We start from the raw sequence: 17,926 nt of genomic DNA on the forward strand, positions 1-17,926 counted from the left end.
TGTGTGTGTGTGGTTTCAGGACTGATCAACCTTCATTGGCTGATGGAGAGAAGCTAATTAATCTCTCAGCTGTAATTAGTTTCCCACAGATCTTTGTCTGTAGATGAAACCCTGTAAAGTTTTACCTCTTACTCCTTAAAATGTCCATTGGTATTCCTATGCACTGGTCTTGTTTATACAGACATTTCTGGAAGAGACTGTTTCACAGCACACTTCCCTATATACTGACTCTTAAAGTCTTTCTGCCCATACTTTCAAGATGTTCCATGATCCACAGATGCAGGAGCTGTGGTGTGGACGTATCCTTTGGGGCTGCGCTCCCATTATGCTTTGATCTCTGCATTGTGTCCAGTGTGATTTTCTGCTGTTCTCCATCTGTTCTGGGATAAGCGGCTCACAAGAGCTGCATCTGGGTAGCACTATGCAATTGCTTGCCTCCATTGTCACAACGGAGGCTAAGACCACAGGAAAGAGGCTCTCAGGTCAGATTCAGCCAGAGTCATGTGGGTGGTATTTCCTAAGCACATGTAGTGTCTTCAGCAGTAGGGCCCACCCTCCGGCTGTGAGAGGCAACCAAGGCTACCTCAGTAAACTCTGTTGTTCTTGACATTCACTTGGACTATCCTGACTAATTGTTTAAAAGGAGGTTTCTCATGCTTGGTACTGGAATTTTTGTTAGTCTATGGCTTTGGGGGAGGTTTTGTATATCTTAATGGTTATCTGATTTAATTTTGTTCAGCTCTACAAACACTGTATACCTACAAGCATGAAGTCTCTGGAGCCACAAACCATCAAAGCACTGCACTCTGTAGTTTTACAATAATACCGTGTTGTAATCAGTTTCTCAGCACTAGTTATTCGCTAGACTTCAAATTCTCCCCAGGCAACTTATTTTAGCTTATCAACCACTGAACCTTCCGCAAATAATAGCGCTTACAACATGGAACTCAAATATTTGTTGAACTTAAATTTAACGTTAAATTTCAAAATGTTGAAATTAAATTTAAAATATTCAGATGTTTGGAATAAATTTAAATATTTATTAAATGATATTTAAATAATTAGGAAGACTTGTCTTCCACACTCATGCATATACATATACATCTATACACATGAACATGTACATGCCACAAATGAAAACAAAATTGTCAAACTTTAGATTTCTTAAAAATTTTGACAAATTATTTCTTTTTTGTACATGAAGCATTTTAGATATTCTCAAATCAGAAGGAAAGCTGATGAGCGGCCTTAAAAACCTTGGCCTCAGTGAGGAAGACATGAGCAAATTCTTAAAATTAAATTCACCCGTTTGGAAGCACGACTATGTCTTAGATATTCGGCATTCTTCAATAGTGGTAAGTGCTCGTGCTATTTCTTGTGCTAAAACCTTTGAAGTTTTTAAGCATTGAAATTTTTAGCATAAAACCAGTCTATGTTCTTCCGGGTTATTGGTCAGTTTTATGTATCTAGTTGTGTGGTTCACAGATGTAGCATCTGAGTCTTTGTTGTTGCCTCTCAACCTCAGTGACGCTTCGTCAGGTTTGTTGTTCACCATGTTTCGTTCCTTCTGTGTCTCTGCTCTTCTGGCTTTGCTTCCTTGCCTTTGCATAGATCGTTACTGTTGTGGCCTCTCTCTAGCTTTGAAATTACACTGCACCACTTTCCCTGTGGCTCAGAGTGAGAGCTGGGTAATGGACCCGAGATCGCCTTGTTAACGTAGGTTCATATAGCTATAAATAACCCTCTGGTCTTCTTAATGAAAAAGTAATGTTGTCAATGTTTTTATAAATCTGTTAAGATTATTATAGTTCTCCCATAATGATATGATGTAGTGCATGGGTTTCCATATGTTAAAATAAGTTTTCACTTGTGGGAGCAGTCCTACTTCATCACGGCCTCTAGTAACTGGATGACTGCATCTGGTTCAGTCTTCTCTATTTAAGATTATATTGTTTACTTTCTACATATTTGTGATGTTTCTGAAATTTTCTTGCTAATTTTAAATTCAGTTCATTGTGAAATTTCATGGATGTATCATTTCAGAATTGTAAATTTACTAAGACTTCTTTTTTGCATGTGATATCATATATCTGTCCTATAGAACACCTCAGGTATACTTGAAAGAATGTATATCCTGGCGTGTTGGGTAAAAGATTCTTTTTGGTGGCTTATTGTGTTGTTCAAGCCTTACTACTTTGCTGTTCTCTCTAGCTGTTGTAACTACCATCGAAGGTGACACAATTGTGTCTTTGTCTATATTGTCTGTCATGTTAACTTAGAAGTCTTCTAAACCATGAAGAAAGGATAAACTGCTCCAGCCTCAGCAGGCATCCATACCTACACACACCTCCCCACCATCACACACCAGCCAATACACGTAACTAAAAATATGTATGTCTTCACCTCCAATTTAATACAGTAAAAAAAAATCCTATATTTTAAAGTGATATAACTATTAAAGTAGCTTTAACTGGTTTCTGGGTTCTTTCCTAGTGGATTAACGACTTAGAAACTGACGGTTTGTACAGTACGTGGCCTGCAAGTGTGTGGGAATTTCTAAAACCAGTATTACAGGGAACAGTTCCGTCCATAAGGCGTAATTTTCATAATTTGGTGAGTTTGGGATTTTACTTGTTATATCCATTCTTGATTTCCTTGCAGTTGACTGTAGGCATGTCAGGTGTAAGGAAGTGCTTCCCTGGGACAGCAGTATAGAGGGTCATCTGAGCTGGTGGACAGAAGCCAGGATTCTTTAACCATTTCATACCTGGATAGAATGAGTTCTAGTCACTCTCTCTCCCTACCCAGTCTTATTATTACTCAGCTCTCAGGTAGTTTTATAATAATATTTGTATACTATCTCAAAGAAATTAACTTGGTGCTAAATTTAAAGCTTAGTAGTCAGGAAAAATAGATAAATACATTTTTCATAAATGTTCATTGGTTCATTATTGCAATTCTAAGTATTCAAACAACCTTTTAGAATTTTGAAGTGTGTAGAGAAACACCTAAGACTATGCAGGGTTTTGTGTGTTTGTTTTTTGCCTAGGAAGTCTACTTTATTTTCTGTAAGACTCATCAGGAAGCAGGCATATTCGTGCCAATGAAGATGTGAACTGAGATCTTTTAGTTTGTAGAAAGTGTACACATTATATTGTGGGTGCAGCAAGAGGACCTTTAATCTTTCTACGATTCGATGTAATATTATATTTGATATGTAACTATGATAAATCTTCCTAAATCATGAAATTCCTTCTATTCAAGGTAGAAATTTTTGAAATCTTAACATTTAAATTTCATGCTTTAAATTAAAGAAATTAGAGTACATTTAAATTTCAAAGATGTTTTAAAGTCTTATAATAATTATTATGTTCATTATTCTAGGTTCTGTTTATTGATCCTGCTCAAGAATACACCTTGGATTTTATAAGTTTGGCAGAATTTTTTTATTATAATGAAACTCCTCTTAGGTAATTGTAGATTGATATTATTAAAGTAAATCTCATAGTGCTCATGCTGTGTACAGAGACAGTGGATGTGGCCCTTAGATGAGCAGTCTCGCACCGGGAACAGGCTTGGTTATGTGGCCCTTAGATGAGCAGTCTCGCACCGGGAACAGTGCTTGGTTATGAAGTATGTGATGCCTGCATGGTAGAGTCTGTTGATGGAAGCTGAACAGTTCTCATCCGCTGCCCTCCTGGGGGAATAACACGGTCACTCTGGAAATCTAGTAGTGCCTCTAGAGGGCGTTTAACATTTGCAGGACTATAATAGCTGTGAGGTTTGGGTGAACAGGCATTATAATCAACCTTTTCAAATATTCCCCTTTCTGTATCTAATATATTTCCTCATGTAAAGGTTACAGTATAATATTTTAAGTGGTAATCTGTTGTTAACCAAGAGATAGTTGTAACATTACATATTGATCCACTTTTTCCAGGATTGGTTTTGTGTTCATTCTTAACATGGAAAATGAAGTTGATGGAACAGCAGATGCTGGGGTCGCTCTCTGGCGAGCTTTCAACTACATTGAAGAAAGGCATGGCACATCAGAAGCATTTACCTCCATGATACACGTGAGCTCATGCCCTAATGCTTTCCTGAATAATCTTCCTGTGCCACTGTATTTAGTATTAAATATAGTTTTAAATACATGAAAATGTCTCTGGAAGTTAGTACAGATCAGTTTGATTCTGCAACAGGGAGATCGTCCCATTGTCCCAATTGTATGAGCCGGCAACTGAGCCTCTACCAGAGTATATCAGTTTACGTAGGTTAATCTAACCCTGTAAGAAATTTAAATTGTATATGCCTGAATTTAGAGAAAACATAACAGAAATGGTTTTTGGGGATTCCTGAGCTATGCTTGAATAAAGTCATTATGCGATGATTAAAGACACCCTAAAGCAGCGATTCTCAACCTTCCTAACATTAGGACCCAGGCATACAACTATTTTTTTTGCTACTTCAGAACTGAAATTTTGCTAATGCAAACATAATACATTAACATAATGCATGTAACATAATTTACATGTCTGATATGCAGGACATCTGATATGTGACCCCTAAAGGGGTCACAACACACAGGTTGAGAACCACTGCTCTAAATGGTCACATGTGTAATATACACTTCCTGAACAGTTTCAAAGGACGAGATCTCTGAGTGACAGCAAGCTGCCTGAAAGATAATTCTCAGTCTGTAAAGATGCTACAAAGAGAAGACAGAAATTGCCAACCACCCGACTAAGGGGCAATGGCAAATGAGCGTGTCTTGTGAATAGAGTTGTGAATCACTTAGTACGGTGTGTAGACTGCTCACGTGTTTAGTATGAACTGTAGACTGCTCACATGTTTAGTACAGACTGTAGACTGCTCACATGTTTAGTATGGACTGTAGACTGCTCACATGTTTAGTACAGACTGTAGACTGCTCACATGTTTAGTATGGACTGTAGACTGCTCACGTGTTTAGTATGGACTGTAGACTGCTCACGTGTTTAGTACGGACTGTAGACTGCTCACATGTTTAGTATGGATTGTGGACTGTTCACATGTTTAGTATGGACTGGAGACTGCTCACATGTTTAGTATAGACTGTGTAGACTGCTCACATGTTTAGTATGGACTGTAGACTGCTTACATGTTTAGTATGGATTGTGGACTGCTCACATGTTTAGTATGGATTGTGGACTGCTCACATGTTTAGTATGGACTGGAGACTGCTCACATGTTTAGTATGGACTGGAGGCTGCTCACATGTTTAGTATGGACTGGAGACTGCTCATCTTTAAGACTGTAGACTGCTCACATGTTTAGTATGGACTATAGATTGCTCACATGTCTAGCCTTGCTCCTATGCTGCTTTGTACTGAATTTAGTGTTGTCTAAGAGTTTGTAGTAGCACACTGATCATCATGGAAAATAATTAAAGTGCAAGTGACGGTTAAATATCCCATTAGGGAATGTTTTCTCTGAAAGGTAGTGCGTGTCAATAATACACCCTATCTTAATTTTTATTGGTTGTTATAAGGTTTTATGAGAGACTTGGTGAAATTCACTTGGACTTTGACTAATAGCCATCTGTATTTTTCTACAAGGATTCATGTTGATTTAAAAACTGAAACAAAATTTATACTGAGTCTGGAAATAAATTGTAAAAAAAAGTCTCAAATTGTTATAAAACCTTGTTTAAAAATCCATATCATTAAAACATCACTGAGAGGATACAAGATTAACTCAAAAATTCAGTAGCTCAAAAAAAAAAAAATTCAGTAGCTCTCCTTTTACACAGATGATAAATGGGCTGGGAAAGAAATCAAAGAAACATCACCCTTCACAATAGCTACAAATATCATAAAATATGGAGTAACTCTAACCAAACAAGTGGAAGACTTGTATGACAAGAACTTTAAATCTTTGAAGAAAGAAATTGAAGAAGACACCAGAAAGTGGAAAGATCTTCCATGCTTTTGGGTAGGTAGACTTAACATAGTAAGAATGGCAATCATACCAAAATCAATCTACAGATTCAAAGCAATGCCCAGCAAAATTCTTCACAAATCTGGAAAGAATGGTACTCAACTTCATATGGAAATGCAAAAACCCAGGATAGCCAAAACAATTGTGTACAATAAAAGAACTTCTGGAGGCATCACAATCACTGACTTCAAACTCTACTACAGAGCTACAATACTAAAATATTGGCATAAAACCAGACAGAAGGATCAATGGAACCGAATCAAAGACCCAGATATTAATCCACACACCTTTGAACACCTGATTTTGACAAAGAAGCAAAAAAATATCAAATGGAAAAAAGAAAGCATCTTTAACAAATGGTGCTGGCATAACTGGATATCAACATGTAGAAGAATGAAAATAGATTCATATCTCTCACCATGAACAAAACTCAAGCCCAAATCGATCAAATATCTCAATATAAAGCCAGCCACACTGGATCTCATAGAAGAGAAAGTGGGAAGTACACTTGAACGCATTGGCACAGGAGACCACTTCCTAAATTTAACCCCAGTAGCATAGACACTGAGAGAAACAATTAATAAATGGGACTTCCTGAAACCGAAAAGCTTCTGTAAAGCAAAGGACACAGTGATCAGGACAAAATGACAGCCCACAGAATAAGAAAAGATCTTCACTAATCCCACATCAGACAGAGGTCTGATCACCAAAATATATAAAGAACTCAAGAAATTGGACATCAAAATAACAAATAATTCAGTAAAAATGGGGTACAAATCTAAACAGAGCTCAACAGATGAATCTAAAATGGCTGAAAGACACTTACAGAAATGTTCAACATCCTTAGCCATCAGAGAAATGCAAATCAAAACAACTCTGAGATTCGATCTTACACCCCTAAGAATGGCCAAGACCAAAACCACTGATGACAATTTATGCTGGAGAGGATGTGGGGAAAAGGAACACTCCTCCATTGCTTGTGGGAATACAAACTGGTACAGCCCCTTTGGATATCAGTATGGCACTTTCTCAGAAAATTAGGAAACAACCTTCCGAAAGACCCAGCAATACTACTTTTGCGTATATACCCGAAGGATGCTCAATAATACCTCAAGGAAATGTGCTCAACTGTGTTCATAACAGCATTGTTTGTCATAGCCAGAACCTGGAAACAACCTAAATGCCCCTCGACTAAAGAATAGATAAGGAAACTATGGTACATATACACAATATAGTACTACACAGCAAAAAAAAAAAAAATAATGACATCTTGAAATTTGTAGGCAAATGGATAGATCTGGAAAACATCATATTGAGTAAGGTAATCCAGACCCAGAAAGACAAATACCATATGTACTCACTCATAAGTGGCTTTTAGATGTAAAACAAAGAAAAACCAGGCTACAATTCACAGCCTGAGATAACCTAGACAGCAAAGAGGACCCTAAGAGAGACATATATAGTTCTCATCTACATGGGAAGTTGGAAAAGATAAGATCTCCTGAATAAATTGGGAGCATCAGGAGCATGGGGACCATGGGAAAGGGTAGAAGAGGGGAGAGGAAGGATGCAGAGTGGAGAAAAATATAAAGCTTAATAAAAAGAATAAAAATAAAACATTGCTGAGAAAGTAAGGACCTTACCAATACTGGACCTATTATATAATCATTTTATATTAGAAATTAATGTGTCTATCATAGTTTATGTCCATCACTTGCATTTGAATGTCTACCATAACTCATATACTCAGAATAATGCTCTAATTTTAGAAAACTACATTGCACTTAAAACCAAGGCTTTCATGCCTAGAACTGCATCTGAATCATAAAACAGGATCAGAAACCTTTTAACTATATTTTTATTATTTAAAATAATTTAAATATATTTTAATCATATTCTTCCCCTTCCCCAAGTCCTTCCAGATCCTCTCCCCCTCCTACCCATACAACTTTAAGTTCTTCCCCAAACACTCAATAACAGCGTCTTACTAAAGAGACATGAGAGCTGGAGAGATGGCTGAGTTCATATCCCAATACCCACAAAGAAGCTATATTTGTCAGTGCCCTCTGTAACCTCGTTGCTTGTGGTGGAACTATGGCAAGAAGATCCCAGGGGCTCACTGATCGCCAGCCTAGACAAGATTCAGTGTGAAGAGCAAATGAAGACATTTCAAGTTTGTCTCTGATCTCCACATGTGCACACACCAGCAAGCTCACCCACAGAGGTACATACTTGCACATACATGTCTGTACCACACACCCTTTTTTAAAGGGGGAGATGAGTAAAACAGAGGTGAGCAGGTGTGCATAGAACACTTGAGAGCAGTAAAAGATAAGGGGTATCTAGTCATAAGGTGTCTGCTGAAGACCAGTCGGAAGTGAAAATGAAGCAGTTCTAAAGTATCATTTAAAATATTTTGCAAATACATTTTAATAAAACTATTATAGTTAGTGTAATTTGAACTACAATGTTTTCATTTTTAAATTTATACACTATTTTAAATATTTAGGAAAATATAATGTGTGATGTAAGTGATCTGTTTACCTGTATATTTAGTATCCTTAGAATTAAGCCACAGGCAATTGTAGCTGATGGAGTACTTGCCTACTATACATGGAGCCCCAGGCTTAACCTCTAGCTGCAGAAACGAGATCCGATACATGCCTGTGTCACAGCAATAGGGAGGAAGAGGGCATCAGTTCTAGGTCGTCTTTGGCCATGTGGTGAACTTGAGGCCAGCCTGGGGTACCTGTGACCCTGCTTCAAAATCAACAGACTGAAAGAATTTACAAAACCTGTTCTCTATTTTGCAAATACATTTATATTCTTAGAGAAAGAAAACTTATTGCTGTAAAAAAGTAAATATGTCTCTGTTTCCACAGATGTTCCAAAAAGTGAAGGGTCATCGTGTGCTCACTGTGGATGACGTGAAGAGTGTTCTCCAAAATAAATACCCTTATGCTGACATTTTGGATATCTTGGGAATCCATTCCAAATACGACAGGAGAAGAGCGGTAAGACTGGACGTTGTGTGAAGGGAGTGCCAGGCACAGAGCAGCACCGCGGGACTTCTGCAAGAGCAGCTAGTGCTCCTAACTGCTGAGTCATTTCACCAGTCCCGATTTTAGCTTTTCATGTCCAGTATTTGAGATGCCTGTGAACTTACAGATATGTGAAATGATACATTGAAAATATGTATCTGTAGGTCAAAAGAGACATATAGGCGTTAAGTGTGGAATTACGTCACTTGTTTATCTTTAGTAATTAATATTTGGAAAACATAGGTTGCTTAATTAGAAGTTGTGCATTGGAGGGAAAAGCAGACCTGTGTGTCCAGTAGGGGTGTCTTTAAAAGTCAGCACACACGCATCAGGGCTGGGAGATGGCGCAGGTGGTGATGTGTCTGCTGTGCCAGCCTGAGGGCCCGAGTTCCACTCCCCCGATCTTGTATTGAGAAATGAGAAGCTGAGAATGCAGCACCTGCCCGGAAGCGAAGAGCAGCAGGCAGGGTCCTGGGGTTAACTGGCTGACCAGTCCAGCCAAATGGATGAACTTCAGTTCAGTGAGAGACCTTGTCTCAAGTTGAGATAAGATACCCAGCATTAGCTTCTGATCTCCACTCCCATGCGCCTGTGCTCATGCGTGCACCCATAACACACAAACACATGTACGCACACAGAGACATCAACAAGAGGAAGGGGCAGTGAAGCAAGCATTTATCTGCCTAGAGGATTTCCCATAAACATGAAGTCAAAAGTTTCTAAAAACAAAGCCCGTCGTGTATCTTGTTCCCAAACCTTTTCCTCCTCCATGCCCCACAGAGCAGATGTGTCACTGCTCTGGCAGAGCCGCTGCTGGAGGCGTGGTAGGCACCCTGGACTTTCTGTTTGCTTCACCTCCTCCCAAATGGCCCTCAAGTTGTGTCAGTTCTGCGTGGAGCCATCCCTGACAACTGTCCTCGCCTGCTTCACCGTTCTGGTCTCATAGCACTGCAGTGGATCCCAGCTCAGTTTCCAGTGCTCCTGTTGTGTCCTCTTTAAAATAAAGAGTACGACCATACACTTGTCATTGAGCTTCGTTTAGATAGAACTGCTCATGTCGTGTCACACTAGAAGTTCATGTAAGATGGTACTCATATGTTATTTACATGCATTCATAAGCATTTCATACAGCAGATGTCCAGTAAGTGCAGCACTGTGGTTAAGATCTCAGACTCGGTCACACAGATTTGGGTACGGTTGAAGTTGTAAACTATGGCAGCCATTTTACTCCACATCTGTCCCCACATGCGCAGAGTGGCAGACTACTGCTGTGGGCTGGACATCCCCTCTCGGAATCTCCACTTTGGAATTCAAAAACATCATGATTCAACATTTATATCTTGAGTTAAAATTATGATAGAGTCTGAAAATATTCCAAAATCTAAACACTTCTGATCCTATATCAGAAAAGGAATGCTTACTTTGTACTTAGTTTCTTAGACTCCATGTGAGATGTTGGTTCTAACCCTAAACCTTAGTGCCGACTGTCAGGTGGATGGCTTGTTCAGAAGGTGGGATGCGAGCACTGAGGACCGCTGTGAGCTGACTTCTGAGTAAAGCTCAGTGACCACGGAGCGGACAGTACCCGGCCTTTCACACCTGGTGTTTACTGCCGCAACCTAATGCCAGATTCTCAGTTCCCTTCTAGCTGGTCCCTGCTTTCCCTTCACTCGGCTGCCTTTCTCCATTCTGTCTTTCTGGGAGTCTCTCTCGCCATCTTTCAGGCTTCTGTGTCCTTGTCTAGCAGGAACCTTCACTACCCCTTCCTCTTCATGCTCAGACTTGTTAGATGACCCCTTTGTGGGAACCTTCACTACCCTTCCTCTTCACGCTCAGACTTGTTAGATGACCCCTTTGTGGGAACCTTCACTACCCTTCCTCTTCACGCTCAGACTTGTTAAATGACCCCTTTGTGGATCCCTGGGAACCTTGCTTTAATTTGTAAGTATTTGGTGAACTTCTTGAGGAACAGCATTCAGATATAGTTACAGTGTGGGTGATGTAATTCTCATGGACTGAATCAAGAAGTGTTTATCAAATAAATTAATAATAATAATAATAGTTTGTACTGTAAATAAATGTTTTGGTTTTAAGTAAACGTTATGTTGAACATCAAAGAGCTGCAGAATCATCCCTACCTGCTTCTGTAAATAACTTTTGGGACAGCCAAAAACTGTGCTCATGAAGCATCTGTGAGTCTCCTGCTAACAAGAGTTCCTTGCAGCAGAGATAAAAGGTTGACAAAGCCTAAAATATTCACAAGCTAGACCTTGACAGAATACACTTTCTGATTCTTGCTGTATGTGGGTAGATAGCTTTCTTTTGCATACAAAGTTATAAATAACAAAATTTACACGTTTTTATATAACAAAAATATACCACCATTTCTGTCTTTCAAAGAGCTCTATTTTATTTGACATTTGGTATCTTTACTAAACAGGCAGGAACAAGCTTTTACAACATGACTGGTTTAGGTCCTTTGCCTCAAGCTCTTTATAATGGTGAACCCTTTGACCTCAAAGAGATGAGTCCTGAAGATCTGAGAGGGGCTGTCCTGGAGAAAATGACGGATGCCTTTGTGTCTCTGCAAAGAGATGTGTTTACGGTGGGTGTGCATTGATAGAAATGCACATGAATATTTGTAATTATACTGGAAAGTTTAAATATTTATTTATCTTATGTGCATTGGTGTTTTTCCTGAATACTTCTGTGTGAGAGAGGGTGCTAGATCCCCTGGAACTGAAGCTATAGACAGCTGTCAGCTGCTGTGTGGTTGCTGGGAATCCAACCCAGGTCCTCTGGAAGAGCAGCCAGTGCTCTTAACTGTTGAGCCATCTCTCCAGTTCTTATATTGAATATTTTAATGACATATGTAATATAAAAATTTTAAGCCTGATCATTTAATAATTAATAATTAAATTTACCAAATATATAGGTACATAAATATAGATTAGAATACTTATACTTGTATAAGAAAGCTTATTGTAGTAACCCTAAATTACATGCTTTTAAAATTTATTTGAAATTATGTATATTTACATGAATTATGTAACAGCAATGTGCATATAAGTTGCCCATCTTAATAAAGTGATTTTTTTCTATTTTAGGGAACATTAAATGATGAAATCAATGCAGTTGATTTCCTGATGGATAAGAATAATGTTGTACCCCGTTTGAATTCTTTGATTTTACACACTAAACCACAGTACCTTAATTTATTATCTTCATCAGGTAAATAGCCATTCTTGTACTGTCCTACAAATGCTTATTGTGACTGTTTCAGTAATTTGTTATTAAACATCTGTTATTTCAGTAACTGCTGACATTGAAGATTTCTCCACTTTCTCTTTCTTGGATTCACAAGATAAGAGTGCTGTGATTGCAAAAAGCCTGCAGTACTTAACCCAAGAAGGTAACGAGCATATTTTTCTGTGATTTATTTCTAAAGTAATAAAAGCATAACTGTAGAGAGGCACTTGCAAAGTAAATGTACTATGTTTCTATTTTTAATAAGGGGCTTGGACTTCGATTTGTCAGTTTATAATTTATTAGAATTTAACGATTTTTAAAATGGGGAAAATGTCCCTCTTAGCCTCATTAATCATTTATGTAGCAGAAGTTCATTTGTGGTCTCTTAATTTTTTTTAGAAAAGTGTATTAGCCCATTTTTACCATTTAAAAAAAGTAATACAGCCTATTTAAAGCTATTTTAGTGAGTCCATGAATAAAAATGCAATCTCTATATTAGAGGAGATTATAGGATTTCTGTTTTATAATTCAACAAAACCTTCATGTCTTGCTGAAGTTGGGGATCAGAGATGGAAAAGAGAGACTAAGATAGTAAGGCATTCAGAGGAAGGAGCGAAGAGAGAGGTCTACAGCCCAGGTTTGTTAGTGTGCAGCTGAGTGTTCCAAAATGAATAGAATTGCTTAGGTTAGGTTTGCATGGTCTGCTCTACTCTGAAGTTTATTTATTTGGTTTTTTGTTTATTTGTTTGTTTTTCCCCTTTTTATTTTAATTGAGATGGACTTTTCCATACAATATATTCTGATCATGATTTCCCCTCCCTCAACTCTTCCCAGGTCTTCCCCACCCATCTAAACCAAACCCTCATCTTTTCTTCTTCTTTCTCATTAGAAAACAAACAGGCAACTTTTAAAAGATGAAAAAAAAGGAAAGGAAAAGAATATAAAATAAAAACAGACAAACGTCAATAGGACAAAGAAAACATGAAAAACAAAGAACCAAAGAAAAATCCCAAGAAGCACATATGGATTCAGAGACACATATATTAGCACGCACAGGAGGGCTAAAAACACCAAATCAGGAGCCGTAATACATACGCGAAAGCTCTTTAGGATAAGGGGAAAGGAAAAAATGATGCCCAGACAAAGCATTATGAGACCAAAAAAAAAAAAAAAAAAGGAGGAGGAGGAAGGAGGAGGAGGAGCAGGGAGGAGGAGGGAGGAGGAGGTGGAGGAGGAGGAGGAAGAGGAAGAGGAAGAGGAAGAGGAAGAAGAAGAAGAAGAAGAAGAAGAAGAAGAAGAAGAAGAAGAAGAAGAAGAAGAAGAAGAAGAGCTCTAAAACTACCCTTGAGTTAGCTTTATGTGGACCATCCACTGCTAGACATGGGGGCCTGACCTTAAAAGTGGTGTCTGTACTCAGTGAGAGTCCACTGGGAGAAACTAACTTCTCTCTATGGGTGGCTATCAATTAGAGATAGCTTCTGAGTTTAGGATTTGAGCTTGTATGTCCACTTCTATTCTCAGCTGTAGGACATCGTGAGGACAGGACCCATGCAGGCCCAGGGCATGCTAACTCGGTCTCCATGAGTTCAAATGTGCATTGGTCCTGCTGTGGTATAGGCCTTGCTGGAGTTCTTCATCCCTTCTGCTCTTGTAATCTTTCCATCTCCTCTTCTATAGGCTCATTGATCCCAGACGGGAGGGGTTTGATGGACACACCCCATTTAAGATGAAGTGCTCCAAGGTCTCTCACTCTCTGCCTAATATCCGGTGGTGGGTCTCTCTGTTCCCGTCGTATTGCAGGAGGAAATGTCTCTGATGATAGTTGAGCAAAACAGTGATTTATGAATATAGAAGAATGTCATTCAGAGTCATTTTATTTCTAAATTTCTTGAAAAGAACATTAATAGCACTGACACATCTGTTCTCAGGCTCTTGGCCATCCAAACAGTATCCAGGAAGAGTTCCAGTTCACAGGGTGGAACTTGAATCCAATCATATATTGGTTGGTTATTCCCACAAGTTTTGTGCCATTATTTTACTAGCACGTCTTGCATACAGCTCATCATTGTAGATCCCTGGGTGTGTGGCTGAGCTGGTGCTCATCTCTCTTTTGATGATGCACGGGTACTTCTAGAGCCCTGACAAGTCTATAGGTGAAGGCTCAGTAGGCACCAGCTTGACCTCTACACGTTCACTGAGTTAATTCAGCAGTAGGATTTGTGGAGAACAACCAATAGTCTTAGCAATACCCTGAGTGGTTTGGGGGTTCCTAGAGGACCCCCCCTTTGACCAGCAACTCTGTTAGATATAATCTAATACCAGAGGTGGAGTCTCCATTTGGTGATGAGAGATGTCCAGCTGGGGTTATAGCTCCCCCATTATTCAGTTATTTTATTTATGTCACCTTCATATATGGGTGTGTGTCTGTGTGAGTCTGTGTGAGAGCTTCTACTATATTAGATTCCCATACTACCCCTCAAATGCCCTTAATTTTAGTTGTCTCTCCCCCATCTTCCCTCCTTCTTTCCCCTCTTCCCTCCCCTTCCAGTCCCGACCCCTCCATCCATATCTGTCTATTCTATTTGCCCTTCTTAGAATGATCCAGTTCTCCTCCCAGTCTCTTACCTATCCTCTGTGGTTCTACAGATTGTATCTTAGTGGTCACTGATTTAACAGCTAACATCCACACAGAAGTGAATGCATGCCATATTTCTCTTTCTGGTTCTGCGTTGACTCACTGGGGTGATTTTCTTTTTTCTAGTTCCACCTATTTACCTGCAGATTTCATTTTTTAATGGCTGTGTTATATTCCATTGTATGAATATACCACATTTTCTTTATTCATTTGTCTATTGAGGGACATCTAGGTTGTTTTGATGTTTAGATATTATGAATAGAGCAGCAGTGAGCGTGTTTGGCAAGCATCCATGTGATGATAGCAGGAAGCATCAGTTGGGTCATGTCCAGCAGTGGTGCTGCTGACTCTGAGGTGGATGGATTCCCATTTTCCTGAGGAGCCACTGTACTGACAGTACTCAGGGCCTGCTGTGGTAGGGTTGCTGGGCCCTAGGATGATTGTAAGTCTAGGTGTCAATATCTGGACTTGTTAGTTGGAGTGTGTTATGGCTATGGGTTGCCTGGTATGGAATGCTTCTCAGACCCTGTCTCGGTGCCCACGAGGATACAGTATAAGAACTTTTTCTAGATATTGGGAGCTGACAAGCAGGAACAGTGATTGACAGGAAGGATGGAGGAGGGCTGTGAGGAAACGTGGGAAGAAAGCTCAGTTTGCCAGGAGGACCTGAGGTTTCTAGAGAAAGACTGCCAGGCTGATAGCAGGTGGAACAGCCACAGAGATGTTTCTCTTCCGTGAGAGCGAGTAAGGGAGAGATGGTTGAATACTGGCTGGGTTGTAACGTGTGAGTGGTGGTGCTCTAACAATTAGAGTGACCTAGCACTGCAGGAATGAGGTTCTGAAAGGTTAAAGCAAAAGACACACAAGGTTTTAAAATTCTGGAGATTAAATTTAAATTTCACCTCTTTTAAGAAATCCAACATATCAAACAGTGTGTCCCTATCCTAGTGGTGGCAGGCTGGGACCTTGGCTGAGTCAAATGAAGACAAAGAGGCAGAGACCAGGTTAGGTTATATTTTAGAAGTCTCTGGAAATTATGCCAAATTAGCCCAAAGTACCTAATTTCATTAAATCTCTTCCAAATTAAAGGAATATTAGCTGAAATTTTATCATGTCTACCTTTATCATGAATAAGAAACTATGATTTTGAGGATTTTACACTTGAAATACTCTGGACTTAGGAACTGTGAGATGTCCAGGCAGAATCAGAATTCTTCTAACTTCCTTCCTTAAAGAGGAGGTGTTGGCCTTGGCTTCTGGTGGCTGCAAGAGTTTAGAACACAGTGGGGTCAGGGAGGATCTTGGTGGCTGTCATCCTTTTTAACACATTTTTTCTCTCTTATTTCTAAAGTTATTATAAATAGTGCTTAGTGTGATAATTGTAGCTTCAAATATATTCAGCTTTTAGAACCTCAGGTTTTTGTTTTTAATAATTGTTTTGAATTAGTCACCTAGTCTGAAAAAAACATTTTTTTCTGTGGGTCGCACTGGCAGCCCTAGAAGTACCATTTTGTGTGCCATGTACTGATGCTGGGTGAATTATAATCATTTAACTATGGCGTCAGAATTGAAAATGGAGCTTAGCAAAAGCTCAGTCCGCTGTGTTCTCAGCAAGCGTGAGGACTTTAGTTGTGTCCCAAGAGCCTACTATTGTCTCACCCCGCTCTGTGAGGAGCCAGAGGCTCCTGGCTAAGCAGCCTTGTCCAATTGGTGATTTCTATGCCAGAGAGCCTCTGTCTCGGAAAGAGCCTGACAGTTATACATGCATGTACACGTGCACTCACAAACAAACGTGTGCCTGCACACACACATGACAAACTGTTTCTGCCTCTGGGTTCCAGATTCTCTGTCTACAAGTGGAGATTAAATAATGATAACCGGAAATCACTTTTGCCATTTTCTGTATTTACTGAAAGTCTTCATGTGTATAAACAAATAGGCAAACGCTGCCCCCCAAACAAACAAACAAACAAACTGTATACCAGAAACAATTTCACTTTATAGCCCCGGAACCATAAAAAACATAAGACAGCTGTCTCTCCTGGTGAACATTCCTGTGACTGTCTCCAGATAGCGCATGCACGTGCATATATATGAAATGTGTGTAGTAACACAATCCAACAGCAAGAGAGTTCAAAACACTATTTTTGATTGACTCCAAGATGGCTATTTTGTGGGGTTTTCTAACTAGAAAATGTCTTTTCCTTTTAGTTTGCTTTTGGAAAAAATTAATTTTACTTGAGTATTTGAAACTTTCAGATAATGTACTATCTGCAGTCACTCTGTGGATTGTTGCTGATTTTGATGTACCATCTGGGAGAAAACTGCTGTTTTCTGCACTAGAGCACATGGTGAGTGGATGCACTTCCTAGGTTAAGAACCCACGTTCAGTTGTCATCCCCTCCGTGTTAAACACTCAAGTCTTTTGTTTAGTGCACAGCATCAAAGAGACCACGTCAGGAATTGGCGCAATAAACTCCACTTAAAACTGGGGAGTGTCGAGAAAAGCCTGCCTGTCTCCAGGGAGCTCAGAGTGTGTTTTACTAGCAACAGCTAGTGATAGCAGTTTCTATCACATAAGTAGTTAGTACTTTCTCTCCCAGATTAAGAAAACTTAGTCAATTTGTCTTACCAAAACTACAGCAAACTTTATTAACTTTAAATTTTTCTTTTTTGAGTAATTGTAAGTCAGTTGTTAGAAGGAGTGGTTTCTGTATTTCAGGGTACTTTTTTTTTCAGCAGATTATTTTTTGTTACTTTATAAATGATACCAATCAAAGTTTCCACTTCCTCCCCTCCTCCCACTTCCCTCCAGCTCCCTCCCTCCTCCTCTCCCTCTTCCCCTCCAGTCTTAAGAGAGGGCAGGGTAACCTGCCCTGTGGGAAGTCCAAGCCCCCCGCCCCATCCATCCAGGCTTAGGAAGGTATGCATCCAAAAAGCATCAGATCCCAAAAAGCCAGTACTTGCAGTAGAGACAAATTCCAGTGCCATTATCAATGGCTTCTCAGTCTGCCCCTATTGT

The 17,926-nt window shown here is 39.4% G+C and overlaps 1 protein-coding gene across 3 annotated transcripts in view; it reads left to right on the forward strand.

Annotated features, from left to right (window-relative positions):
• Uggt2 (UDP-glucose glycoprotein glucosyltransferase 2) overlaps positions 1-17,926 on the forward strand; it is a 106,330-nt gene that overhangs the window by 37,185 nt on the left and 51,219 nt on the right. For all 3 annotated transcript variants that reach the window (XM_057786285.1, XM_057786287.1, XM_057786288.1), the window contains 9 exons: positions 1,205-1,355; positions 2,494-2,613; positions 3,385-3,470; positions 3,941-4,076; positions 8,862-8,993; positions 11,461-11,625; positions 12,128-12,251; positions 12,334-12,432; positions 17,164-17,255. In XM_057786285.1, the coding sequence (XP_057642268.1) occupies positions 1,205-1,355; positions 2,494-2,613; positions 3,385-3,470; positions 3,941-4,076; positions 8,862-8,993; positions 11,461-11,625; positions 12,128-12,251; positions 12,334-12,432; positions 17,164-17,255 (1,105 nt within the window). The remainder of the gene's footprint in view (positions 1-1,204; positions 1,356-2,493; positions 2,614-3,384; positions 3,471-3,940; positions 4,077-8,861; positions 8,994-11,460; positions 11,626-12,127; positions 12,252-12,333; positions 12,433-17,163; positions 17,256-17,926) is intronic.

The sequence above is a fragment of the Chionomys nivalis genome, chromosome 12, assembly GCF_950005125.1.
Source record: "Chionomys nivalis chromosome 12, mChiNiv1.1, whole genome shotgun sequence".
Classification (NCBI taxonomy): Eukaryota; Metazoa; Chordata; class Mammalia; order Rodentia; family Cricetidae; genus Chionomys; species Chionomys nivalis.